The sequence below is a fragment of the Protopterus annectens genome, chromosome 5.part0, assembly GCF_019279795.1.
Source record: "Protopterus annectens isolate FY-2018-M chromosome 5.part0, PAN1.0, whole genome shotgun sequence".
NCBI lineage: Eukaryota > Metazoa > Chordata > Ceratodontiformes > Protopteridae > Protopterus > Protopterus annectens.
The window spans coordinates 1,897,606,951-1,897,620,601 of NC_056735.1; the positions used below are offsets into that span (position 1 = coordinate 1,897,606,951).

The 13,651-nt window shown below is 40.0% G+C and overlaps 1 protein-coding gene across 1 annotated transcript in view; it reads left to right on the top strand.

Moving 5' to 3' along the window:
* The window catches only part of SLC25A30 (solute carrier family 25 member 30), a 685,956-nt gene that overhangs the window by 392,175 nt on the left and 280,130 nt on the right, over window positions 1–13,651 (top strand). Inside the window, exon 5 of the mRNA XM_044071715.1 lies at window positions 5,459–5,544. Within this exon, the coding sequence (XP_043927650.1) occupies window positions 5,459–5,544 (86 nt within the window). The remainder of the gene's footprint in view (window positions 1–5,458; window positions 5,545–13,651) is intronic.

A 13,651-nucleotide genomic window follows, 5' to 3' on the forward strand; every position in this document is an offset into this window, starting at 1 on the left:
GCTTCCAGTATAGCCTGCAGGAGCTGTATTGTATATGATATTGACTAACTTCAAGAAGTTGCATTTCACGTGGTATACTGTCTTTTAGAAGAGTTAAAAAAAATATTATGAGGCTAGAAGCACATGCCCCCACAGTGTCTGAGTTACCTGTTGAACATTTTAACAAACATCCAAATGCTACATGGTGTCAGAACGGAAAGCATAATTTTGTTTTCAGAGTATATGTGCTAGAAGTAAAGAATATAATATGTTCTTAGAAAATGGTCCAGCTTCAACCACCAGGAATTCTCACTTCTGAGCAACTCGGCAGAAAAATGATTAACTTTACATACATACATCTGATTTAGTCCTCACTGTAAGAAGAATTGCTAAGAAGCATGAAGCTGTAGTGTACTGCACTCCTACAAGTCACTGGGGAAGACCCCTTGCAAGTATTTAACACTTTTTACCTGTAAAGCAAAAGAATAACAGCAGTCCAAACATTGCTAAACAGTTATTGTGAGAATAGAAAGAACTTGCAGTTTGCTTTTTACAGTAGCACGGTGCCCTGTGTAGGTTACAAGTGCTTTTTGGCTGAGATAAAAAGTTGAAATAAAAACTATGAATTTGGTGAGTTGAATGATTTCTTAAAAAGGAACAGAATAGTTTGTGTAGTAGAAATGATCAAACAGAAAGTAGGATTTATAGACTTAGACCGGGTACTGTTAAAAGCTGGATATTTGCAGAACTAGTAACATTACAAGTTATCAGTTAAAGGAATTGAATGAGGAAAAGAAGTATGTACAGTAAAATGTGAGCTAGATAAAAAGGTGAAAGTCAGAAGTTGCGAGAATATATTATAACAATAATTTTGACCAGGAAGAGAGCCATAAGGTACATATAAAGTAGACTGGAGCTGACATTTATGTACCTTGTATGTCTTTACATGTGAAAGGAAGAATTATTCTGCATTTAATCACTTTTTTAGAAGGTATGATAGCAAAAATCATTATTGAGTAAAGATGTAAAAAAAAGCAAGACAAGTATTTTGTTGTATAGAATCATCATAATGAGCTATTTGTTGGGGTTAAGAGTTGGTACAATGAAGTCCAAAATGCATCTGAAGCAGTGAGACAAGGGTGCTGAGTATTAATACAATGTTGGATTTAAACTAGACAGAGGTGCAGAATGTATTGTGTTTGAGAATGCTGTAGAAGAATTTGGTCTTAAAGATACTGAAAACAGCTGTTTGGACAATGTTAACTTAACCAGTGCATCAAGTAAAGCCACTGGTTCCAAAGTTACTGATATACAAATGTAAAAATACATATGTAAGATCCTGCTTGAAATCCTAGCAGTTATGGAGGCTAACTCACTTTAATATCTTAGGTTATTTGATAAAGACAGTAGACATAATAAAACAAATTCAAAGTGTGAAAGAGAGAGAATATTTTCGTAGACATGCAGGAGCAGTCATCCAGTCGTCGAGACCTTTTGAGTACTGTATAGAACCACGACAGTGAAATCCTTTATGGCTGTACTGACTTAGTTAAAGATCTAATGACGTTACCAGAGAATATCATCCACAGATAAATCCTGAGGCTATACAGGTGATGTATGTTCCAAGGAAAATAACTTTTAGTACTAAAGCTATCCATTTCCTTCAAATCCTGCTAAATTCAATTTTTGTGTGTTAAAAAGAAATGATTAGATCCAACTGAAGGGTGAAAAGCATGGTTACTGTTGTGAAGCAGGTTTAGATTCATATTTGCACTGATCTGCATAGCCTGAATAAAATGACTAGAAAAGATTATTACCCATTGCTGACAGGTGTAGTGGTTACAATATTACCAGATGCTAAATTCCTTTTTTTTTAATATACTAGATATAGATCAAGGGTTGCGGCAAATAATGCTAGATGAAGAAAGCTTTAATTGGTATAGACATATTATAAATGTGGAGTCTGGTATGTATGATTGGGGGCTTATAAAACGTCTAAGTAGATCGACAGCATAATTTCAAGTGAACTAAGAACAAGTAAGCCTTAAATAATTGAAGTACATAATTCAGATGCCAGAGGTTCTGAAGCCTATTACAGAAAGTCAGAGCAGTTGTACATATCCAAAGCCAGAACACAAGTATTACAGCAGCTTCTAGGAATGATGGAATGTCTTACAGAGTTTATCCCTAATATAGCTGAGATAATTATGCTTTTATGAAAGCTGTTGGAGCAAGATATAACCTCAGAATGGAAGCATGAGCAGGAAAAAGGTTTTGAAACGCTCAAAAAGTAGTTGCAAAACTAGTTACACGGGCAGTCAGCAATAAAAGACAATAATGTAAAACGCCAGTAGTGTTGCAACATTCACCAGTTAGAATCGTTTAAAGCTGTCATCTTGCAAGATGTGCATACATTTGTGTCACAGTACAAGCTGGACGTACAGTCTAGGTTCTTTATGTACTTTGGCTTCACTATTCTCGGGAATATATGTCCTTGATCTCACTTGAGTGTTTTGGTAGCTTGGGAATCTGTCCCAAAGGTTGAATCACATGAAAAAAAGGCAACAATAGATATGAAAGCTGTGTAATTACCATAGATATGCGTTGTCTTGTTTTTGTCCACTTTATCCTCCCTCCTTCCCCCAGCCTAAATAGTCATTTATAGACTCCAGTCAAACAATTGGACCTTAGCAGATGCCTTGTCCTTCTCAGTTTTCCCCATTTGTCCATAATGTTTAGTAAGTCTGTAAAATTTTATACGATAACATCTTACATTTGTAGTCAGGCAGATGTGCTATGAGGTACTCTGGGGAACTGAGGGAATTATGGGTAGGGGAGAAGTCACTGGATCCAAGCTTCTGTAAAAAGTGCCATGGTCAGACCTAATGACAAAAAGGTTGAACTGGATGAAAACAAGACAGTACATATCTAGTGTTATGGCAAGTACATAACTTTAATTTTTCTTCACTAATTTACTGGAAGTCATCTCCTATAAGAAAGCTGAAACTTGACCTGCTTTTTGCTGAACACCTGCAATATTCTTTCCAGACAAAGCCTTTTCTTTTCTATTTAATATTTTCTTAGTTTCTTTAAATGTCTTCTTCACTGGCATCCAGGCAGTGAAATTGCTAGGCATTAATGGAATTTTACCCAGACTGATAACTTTTACTTTTAAGTTTATCAGTTTATACAGTGTGCAGCCATTTTGAAACTCCATATGTTGACCTACTGTTGTAGTTTTTAGTAGGTAGTATGGTTCTTAAGACGGCAGTTGAGCACTGGAAAAAACATCCTGTATTAGGAAGATGCTTTCAGAACCATAATTGTGCTGGGTGCTGCAGTTTCCTCCTTCATTCCAAGGGCATGCCATATGTAAATTAGCATTCCACTTAAGTGGCCATACGTATTCATTCTGTTAGTATGTGTGTGTATCCTGGGATGGGCTGGCATACTATCCAGGTTTAGTTAATTTTTCTTGTACTGATTGAGCACCAGGACAGGCTATTATTACTCTGTAACCCTGCTTGCATTAAGCGAGTAATTGAATAATGACGTAATAAATCCTACAAAGTAGAGACTGTGAAAGAAATATTTTATATTAGAGGTGCACGAATCACACTAGATTCAAGATTCTATACTGATCTCAGCAACCTTTCAGTCACTTAGACAAGAATACTTGGCTCAGGGAAGAATTAATTTTGGAAGTTGGTGAACTTGCTGTTTAGGTGCTGGGTTAAGGGCCTAGACCACAGCCTCAAACATCCCTTCATGAAGTTTGTGCAGGTAGTTTTTTGGCTCTGTTAGAACTGTACACTTTGTCATGGCATCCTCTTGAGATTACTAAAGATGCTTAAGCAGGATTCTGGTTAACTAATTACACAGCTTCTGGGATTGTCTTTTTCTTTAGAACCTAAGAAAATGAATAATAAAAACAGGATTCATGTGCGATTCCGATGCCTGCCCAGTACCACTGCACTTCTTGGGATTCCCCTTGTGGCGATAAGATATTCAAGGTTTTACTCTGTGTCTTGCATAATAATGCTGTGAATTTAGAATATGACAGAAACTTGCAAATGGAAAATCCAAAGCCATCACAAAACAATCTTGGAGGTAGCTTGTGAAAGCCTTAGGTATGTGTTAGTAGTTCATATGTTCAGTCATTCTTTATATAGAACATTTTGACTCAAGCTGATTACTGTTTTGAGAAGTTTCTTAAAAACTTCTAATCTTGGGTGAAAGAAGATGTCTTCTTCACTCTTTTTTCTTGGTTAGGATTTAGGCTTTTAGAAAACTTAACCTAGGTCACATCCTAGTTTTAGCTCATGGGCCAACAATAAGAGACTTTTACTTAATGGGTGACATAATTGGTTTAAGTGTCATGTGTTAGTAGGCTAATGGTATTGTAGGAAGAGCACTTTGTGAAAAATTACACCACCGTATTTATACTTTAGATGGTTGCACATTGTTAATAAAACACTTGCGGTGTTTGTTATAATTTTGCTTATGCACCCATTTCTGTTTTCTTATTTCCTAATCAGTACGGTTGTTGAAAACAGGAACTTCACTATTATCTCCCTAACTTTTTAAGCCTTTTAAGTAAAGCTTGATATTGTTTAAAACCATTAAAATGAAAAACAAGCTAGACTTGTGCTGTTTTTGAGTACTTACATACTGCTTCTGGACAACACTAATATCCAGGTGAAGATACAACAAAGGTTTGCATTACTTAACGAGACTAAGTATAGCAGCAGTCAGACCATTATTTTTATTCTTTATGTTTTTAATTCTCCTATCCTGTTAACATCAAGACCCAAATCCCACTTTGGCTTGCTGCCATCTTCCCAAAAATTGAAAGGCCCAAGGGAGAAAGGGAGACATGAGCCAGGAATTGCCAGCTTATTATATTAACTTTGTATATAACACATATATATTGCATTTCTTCACTCACTTTGTATATATAATGCCATGTTTCTATTACATTTACCACTAGGTTGACACTGAAATGGGTCCAATGGGATAAGTGCTCTACCACTGTTAAAGTCAAAATAAAATAACATTTATCCATCAGTCTGCAGGAAGGGGACAATTTGCATGCTCCCTGACTCCCCTTCCCTTGGTAGCCTGACAGACATACTGGCTAAGTCTGTGGGACCTTCACTGCTGGCTGAATAGGCACACACCAAGATCCAGCTACAGTGCTTTGACTGGTTCTAGTGACATAGTACCTACCCTGGTCCATCATGCTGCTTGCATTAGTATCTTGTTTCTGCCACATGTCAGCATTGCAGTGAACTGAATCCCCTTTCTGTAGACTTAGCTGTATCCCTCTCTACCTCCAACCCCAGTCCATCTTGCTCCTCACCAGGGTTGTAATTAGGACTTAACCTCTCCACACCATAGAGCCAGCTTAGTCAGACCATAATGTTTAGTAGTTTGTGTGAACTACTTATCTATAGATTGTTATTTTTTCCTGTTTCAGATGAAACTTTGGTGATCAATGTACTGTGTGGTATTCTTTCTGGAGTCATTTCATCATCAATTGCTAATCCTACAGATGTATTAAAGGTAAGAATGGAAATTCTATATTCCTGTAACTTTTCCTTAGGGCTGCAAACAAATACAGAGCTAGGGCATTATTTAAATTTTGTCATTGCTTCACAGTTTGTACTGTAATAGTTCTTAACATGAAATTTTGTTAAATGGTTGTTACTGATTTCTTGTTTATCCTTATTTCTCATTCCCTTTGCGGTGCATGCTGGTTGTAGGGAGATCAGGTGTTCTGTAAGCTGATGCCATGTTTTGGGCTGTAATGGGTTGTGCGTCCTCTAGAACTGTTTGACATCTAGTTGCGGCTAGGTGTTAACTCTCTTCATTAAACTTTCTTGCAATGAAATATCAACAAACTCAGTAAGCATCACTATGTTGGGGAAGTGGGTAGAAATATGCCGGCATTGCTGACTTGGTAACACTGTATTAGATGCAGTAAGGCATGTGGTTTGTTTATGCATGTATAATAACAGTTGGTTTGACTATCTGTCTGTTTTTTTACTAATTTGCTATGATTTGTTTTAGTAAGTACAGGCTACTGAAATACCTCCTGTGGTACATCTAAGTCTTATTCTAGACAAAGTAGTCATATGTGAATGACCTTGAACATTTGATAGACTTGATAAGGTAGTTTCAAGCAATGTGACAGACAGTCAGGAGGATTAGGGACACACTTGCATCACACCACCTGTCACACATGAATCTACAAAACAAGCACCGGCAACACATACGCATAAATACACAAAAACATATTCGGAGGCACTAGGTACCAATCTGAAAAAGAAACAGTGCCCTCCAAAGCAGACAAGCAAGCAACCTGCACCCCCAAACACAAGCCAGAAAACACAATTCACCTCAGCAGTGTGCCTCACAACAGCCCTTAAGGCAAAACACCATACCTAACACGCTAGTAATAGGAGACTCTATAGTAAGGCACACGGATGTTCCACTCGCCAGGCTGAACAAGGAGAAGGTTACTGTCAGCCGCCTGTCGGGTGCTCGGATCTGCCGCATAACACAGGCACTTAGGTCACTCCAAAACAAGTACAAGTATGATGCTGTCATTGTACATGTTGGTGTGAATGATCTAAGACGTACCTCCCTGGACTACATGAAAAGAGACATTGAGGAGCTCTCTGATCATGTAGCCCAAGCTGGTATGACCCTGACCTTGAGTAGCATATTACCTTCACCTAGAATGATACCACAATACAAAGACAAAATGATCAATTTCAACAATTGGCTAAGCTTCTGGTGTCATTCTAAGGGGATCCAGTGTCTGTCTGCCTGGGATGACATGATAGACAAGCCTCGCTGTTTTGCTAGAGATGGGTTGCACCTGTCACCCCTAGGTTTTCGAATACTGGCCAAGGCTCTTGCCGTCCCCATAGTGCCTTTTTTAGGCAAGGCTCAAAGGACAATCCAACCACCGTAACCAGCACAGGTAACCAAAAACTAAAGGTAATACTACTCAACGCCAGAAGTCTCAACCTCAAAATGCACACACTCGAGGCTCTCCTCAGCATGGAGAAAATCGATGTTTGTGCAGTGACGGAAACCTGGTTCAAGGCTCAAGAGAGCACCCCAGCACTGCCAGGTTACAATTCATATCATACCTTCCGGCCTCAGTTACCAGATCGCAGTACAAAGGGCAGCATGATGCCCCAGAGATCATCCATGCGCAACTATCAGCAGGCAAAGCCACATTTTAAGTTGTAGCTGGTTATAGATCGCCCACCATGTCCCAAGATGCTCACTCTGCATTCCTTGAGACACTGGAAAATATAAAGGTCCTACCCCAACACCATAATCTTGGGTGATTTGAACTACTCTGGTATAGACTGGGCGAACTACCAATGTTTCAGCTCCTATGCTCAGCGATTCATAGAATTTATAAATTCAAATGCCCTTGAACAACTAGTATGTTCCCCCACTAGAGGGGACAACATATTGGATTTAATCATCACAAATATGGGCGCCCATTGTACCACACCCGTTATCACCCCCTCCTTGGTCAGATCCAACCACAAACTGATAACCCTGGACATCCTCACTCCTCCACCTCCCCCAATCAAAGAAACCATAGTCAAAAGCCTTTCCAAAGCAAACTTCAAACTACTTGCATCCGAAGTGGAAAGCTTCACTATTCCCTTGTAGAAGGATAATGATATCCAGGATGCGGAATCCTACACCAAGGCACTCTATATGCATCTTCAGGATTGCATAGACCATGCTATCCCAAATAAAACCAAGACTCCTTCCTCAAGCAAGAAGAAACCAGTCTGTCGGACCCCGGCTATAAGCAAACTTTACAATAAAGGAGGAGACTTATACAAAAAAAGGCCAAATCTCAAGTAGAAAAATCATCCCTGATCAGCATTAGTAAGAAATTGAGGGCCCTCATCAAGTCAACTAAAGCTAATTTTGAAAAGAAAGTTGCCAAGGATAACCATAAGGCCTTCTATAGCTACGTCAAAAACCTAAATGGCAACGCTCAGGTCTGTTCTGAGCTAGTACAAAATGGAACAAAATACACTGACCCTTCTGACATTGCCAACATCTTGGCTGACAAGTTGAGTGCAAATTCCCCCCCCCCCTCACCAACTACAGGGCCTATTACCATTCTAGGGGATTGTGCAAGTCCAATTATTACTGATACGTTGGTTAACAAGGCTCTATCTAAAGCTAAAAACACTGCCTCCATGGGACCAGATGGTGTCCCAGGCTGTATCATACGCGAGCTCCAAAAGGAATTAACCCCGCATCTTAATACCCTGTTCAGTCTCAGCCTCTCCACAGGATAATGTGCCCATAGAATGGCGCACGGCAATGGTGGTCCCACTACACAAGGGTGGGGCCACAACTGACCCTGGGAACTACCGACCAATAAGCCTGACCAGTCTGATCTGTAAGGCTATGGAGCAAATCATTATGGAACTCATAAATGGAGAGATTGGGAACCTCCAGTCACTGGACCCCACACAGTTCGGCTTCGTCAAGGGCAGATCATGCCTCCTGAACCTAGTGGATTTCTTTGAGACAGTTACTCAGGCTATAGATGAGGGAAAGGTGGTACACACGGCTTACCTTGACCTTGCTAAAGCATTTGATACCATTCCCCATTCAGGTATTATTGATAAGCTCACCAGCCTGGACATAAACCCTTACGTCACAAGATGGATAGCAAACTGGCTCTCTCAGACAGATCCCATAAAGTAAGAGTAGTGGGATCTATGTCCGAATCCAGACCAGTAACGAGTGGTGTGCCTCAGGGCTCTGTCCTGGGGCCCTTCCTGTTTGGCATATACTTCTCAGAAGTACAGGCAAGCACGGAAGGGCTGTGGCTGACTAAGTTTGCGGACGACTGCAATCTGGGTGCTATAATAGAGTCTCCGGCAGACATGGAGATCCTCCAGGAGGGCCTAAATGAGACTGATGCATGGTGTCAAAGCCATGGTCTCAAGCTAAATGCAAAAAAATGCGTAGTAATCCCCTTTGGAAAAAACTGAGTACCCACAAACTACAACATAGGAGATAATCCCCTGAAATCTGAAGAAGAAATAAGGGATCTAGGGACCCAAGTAGATAGTCAGCTTTCCTTTGATAGCCATGTTGCCAAAGTGGTTAGAAAATCCTTCTATGTGACCCATCTGATCACGAAAGGGTTCGCATCAAGATCTAAGGATGTAATGCTGCCCCTCTACTCTTCCCTCATCAGACCCATTATTGAGTACAATGCACCAATTGGAATGTACCTGGTTAGACATCTTCAGCAGCTGGAGAGACCACAAAGGTACCTAACCAAGAGGATTACTGGCCTCAAACAATTGCCCTATGCAGCACGATTGAAAAAGCTAAGACTGTTCTCTGTTGCATACCGCTTTCTCAGAGGCGATCTCTGTCTAACGTACAGTGCCATGTCCAACCCAGAATTGTTGAACATGCTCCATCATAGCAAAACCAAATCTACTCGAGCTACACGCTCTAGGGATATAAACCTCAACACAACAATGAATAGAACATGCTGGAGGGGATAGATTCCCTTCGCAGAGACTTCCCTTACTATGGAATAGGGTCCCGATCTACATAAGACAGAACCCCTCACTATCACTCTTCAAGAGGAACCTTGATGATTGGATGGGTAACAGAAAGTTCACAGCGGGGATCACACCAACAGCACTACTAGATAGGGGCCAAGGGTACTAGCTGCTAGTACAAGGGTCTAGGGAACTACTAAAGGGGCGGTGAATACTGCACAACGTGGCTGGGCTAATATATGCCTTCGGGCAGATAGCCCAGTACCAACCTATGAACCTATGCCTAGTATTCCATACTGACCATAGTGTTTTATACTTAAGTGGATGACAGCAATACTGACTCACGCAATTTGTTTATGTAGTGCTGTAGTATACTTATTTCATGCTTTTTGTATAAAAAAAAATTAAACAAAAATCTCTGGCAGCTAATTCATAGGAAGAGACTTTCATTTTAGATGGGTCTACCTCATATTGCTTTTTTTTACCTTAACAGAACAGTCTCTCAGGATAGAAAAATTGGGGGTGGTGATTAATAGTAGAAACTGCAGAAGCTGTTTGGTCAACTTTATTCATGCTTTTGAGACAAAGTCCCTTCAGAAATAATACAAAATTTTAATAGTAAAAATGATGTTGGAACCTTCATGAACTGTGGCAAGAAAAATTGGAAGTGAAAAACTGAAAGGCACTGATGGGTAAGCACCAAACTACACCCAGGTAATATAGGGCGAAATACAGTAACTCTTTGGGGCAGAGTTAATTACATTAGTGGGTAGAATTGTCCTTTAAGCCCCATGTTAGCATTAGCACAGTACTGTGAATGTTTTATGGTAACATTCTGCTGCACATAAACAAATCTATATGGTGTCTTATAGGTGTGTCTTTCATTGTCTTCTGCGGGTTGTTGTACCCCAGATCTTAACCTTAAATTAGCCATAAAGAGATGCAGCCACAGTCAGTTGTTTGACTCCATTCTTTTAGCTGACTCCAACAATCCAGGGCTCTCAGCTTAACTCCATTGCTGGCAGTATAATTAGAATCAAAATTCCTGAGTTTTTGAGCCATTTAATCCATAGCAGATGTTAAAACGTTAATACTAATTCTGGAATGGATCCAACAGATGAGGTATTATCTTTATTATGTTTTATCTAGTAATGAAATTCTCTTAGGATCATTGTTACCAAGAGTCACACTTCCTTTAGGTGCATGCTGGTATCCCTACACTTGGATAGGGGAGCACACTGCAGTAATGCATCCAGGCACTTCCAACTACTTGCCCCGTCTGGCTCTCTTCCTGTCAGTCATCACAGGTAAATTCCTACATTCATTGCTAGAATAAGAGTTCTTGCTTAAGCCTTTAAAAACACAAATACTAGGATTGTTTTGCACTAAAATAGGACCATCACTCGTTGCTTTTAGGGTCTTTGTACCTTCATACAGTGTCAAAAACCTGCAGCCAGGGCCAGAGTCTTAACACTTCATTCAGAGTCGTCACCATCTAAAGCTCATCACCCTCCTTGCAGTATATCATCTGTACAGATTGGGTTTGGAGATTAGCCACAGGAAGGAGTACATTTTAAAGAATTGTTTGCAGTATTTGCAGTACCACTTGAAAGAGGACACCCAGCATGAGGCTGAGCGCTATAAAGAAGATAACTAAATTTAAAGTATAAGGCCTTTAAACCTGGGTTCTTTTTGAAGTCTGCAGAAGGCTTTGCACATTTGTCATTCACCTCCTCCGTTACTAATGAGAATTTAACTTCAAGTTCTTTTCATTTTGTTTTCCTAGCCCCGTGAGAGTTTTTCTGAGGAAATAACACTTTGGTCCTTGCTCACTGGAATGAATTCTGGGTGGTTTCTATCATCAGACCGCACTCTAAGCTAGTGCTTATTGAGGGATTGCCTGCACTGGTAGGCATGGGCAGCAGATGATTATTGCTACAGGAATATGAATTTGAGTTGGACATCTGCTGACATGTGAAATTCATCCATTTATCAGATCTTTTTCAGCAGTAAAACATCCCTTCAAGTTGGGGGAAATGTACTCTTGAGCCATGGTTATTAAGGAGACTATGAAAGTGAGAACTCTCTGCATTTACATTTGTGTGTTTATTTGTACACTGTTGTCAAACACATTTATGTATCTTAATAGACTCTTGGTAAAGGGACATGATAAAAGGAGGCACCATGTAGACAGATTTTATTGCCATCCTTGGCACATCATCAGTAGTTTCTTACCATCCTTCCTGTTTCATCAAGCATTTATCACAATTATTTCTGCTTTGTAAAACAACAGACATATTTATCCATTGACTACTATAGGAAGAAGAATAAAACTACACTCAACTACAACACTAAAAACATATTCACATCACCCCTTTTGGGATGTACCTTACCAGACACCTGCAGCAACTGGAAAGACCCCAAAAGTACCTCACCAAGAGGATCAAAGGGCTCAAACAGATGCCATATGCTGCCCGGTTAAAGAAACTCCAGCTCTACTCAGTGGCATACCACCTGTTCAGAGGCGATCTGTGCCTGATGTGTAAAGCCATGTCCAACCCGGAATTAATGGACATGCTGCACCTCAGAAAATCCAAATCCCATCGAGCTACGCGCTCGAGAGAGTTGAACCTTAGCACTGAAATAAATAGGACATGCTGGAGGGACAGATTCTTAACCCAGAGGCTCCCTTCACTCTGGAATAAAATCCCAGTCCAGGTTAGGCAGAGTCCCTCATTTCCTCTGTTCAAGAGGAATCTTGATGAGTGGATGGGAGATCGTAGGTTTACCCCGGGTATCACTTCTGTGTCACTGTTAGACAGAGGCACAGTATACTAACCTCGAAAAAGGGCATAGCAAAATAAATTTAAAATGGGTGGCGAAAGCCAAACACATTCTGGCTAGGCTTATAAATGCCCTAGGGCAGATGGCCTAGTATGAACTTATAACATAAACTAACCCTTCATCAGTATCAGGCACATAAAACCTCAGACTAACACTAGCAGCAAAATTAAAAAAAGAAAATCTGTAGTTAGAGTGGCTGCAGTCAGCCAGTCAGAAACCTGAAAAGTGGAGCTAAAACCCTCAACTTTAAAATACCAATGAAATTGTTATACATATAAAGAAACCTAAAACAGTATACAATAAAACCACCTCATAGCCTCAAAAGAGAAACTTAAGCCACGAAAAGTGAAATACAAGTAATTACCTCTGTGCAGCTGAGGTGCTTAAGAAGTGTTAGGAAAGGGGAAAACTGAGTATGTGACTCAGATTTTTCAATCCTCCCTTTTCAGACCAGATATTTTTCCCACTTTCTTACCCCCCTTTTCTGATAAATAGTTTAAACAGCAATGAACCAGTAATAGGAAAAAATGCCATATATCAAAGACAGTCCTCCTAATAAGCATGACTGTCCACTTGCTCAGGCTTCCCTCCTTCCTACCCAGGTAACCTTTCTATGTCCCTGAGACTTCATCTTCCCTTTTCGTATCAGATAGTCTCAGACAGTTGGCTTCTGAAAGTAATCCAAAGGGGGGTGCTCTTGGCAATGGAAATCCCTGCTCTTTTTTCAGGAGATTCCCTCTTGCCCAGGGAAGCAAATTTCTCTTTTTCCTCCCTTACAGTCATGGGGTTATTCAGCCAGTGCCTTACCAGTCTCCTATGCAAAAGTTGTTATTTAATGATATTTCTTGTTCTCAAACCAGAAGGTTCCTGGAGGCCAGTGGTCAATCTTTTTTTTTTTCTTTTCGAAACCTTTTTGTCAAGATTCCAAAGTTCAAGATTAATGTCACTTAAATATCTTGCATCCCTGAGTCCTCCTCTAGCTTTCATAGTAAAGCTAAATTTAAAGGATGCCTATCATCACATTCCTATTGCCAAGCATTTCAGGTGGTTCTTAAGATTTGCTGTGTCTGGCTTATATTATCAGTTCTCTATTTTTCCATTTGGACTCTCCACAGCACCACTGATATTCACAGAATACTTAGCTCTAGTCACTGCTTACTATGGATTCAAAGGCATCCACATTTTTACATATTTGGCTAATTGGTTTATCTTTGAAGACTATTTTTCTAACTGTCAAATTTTTG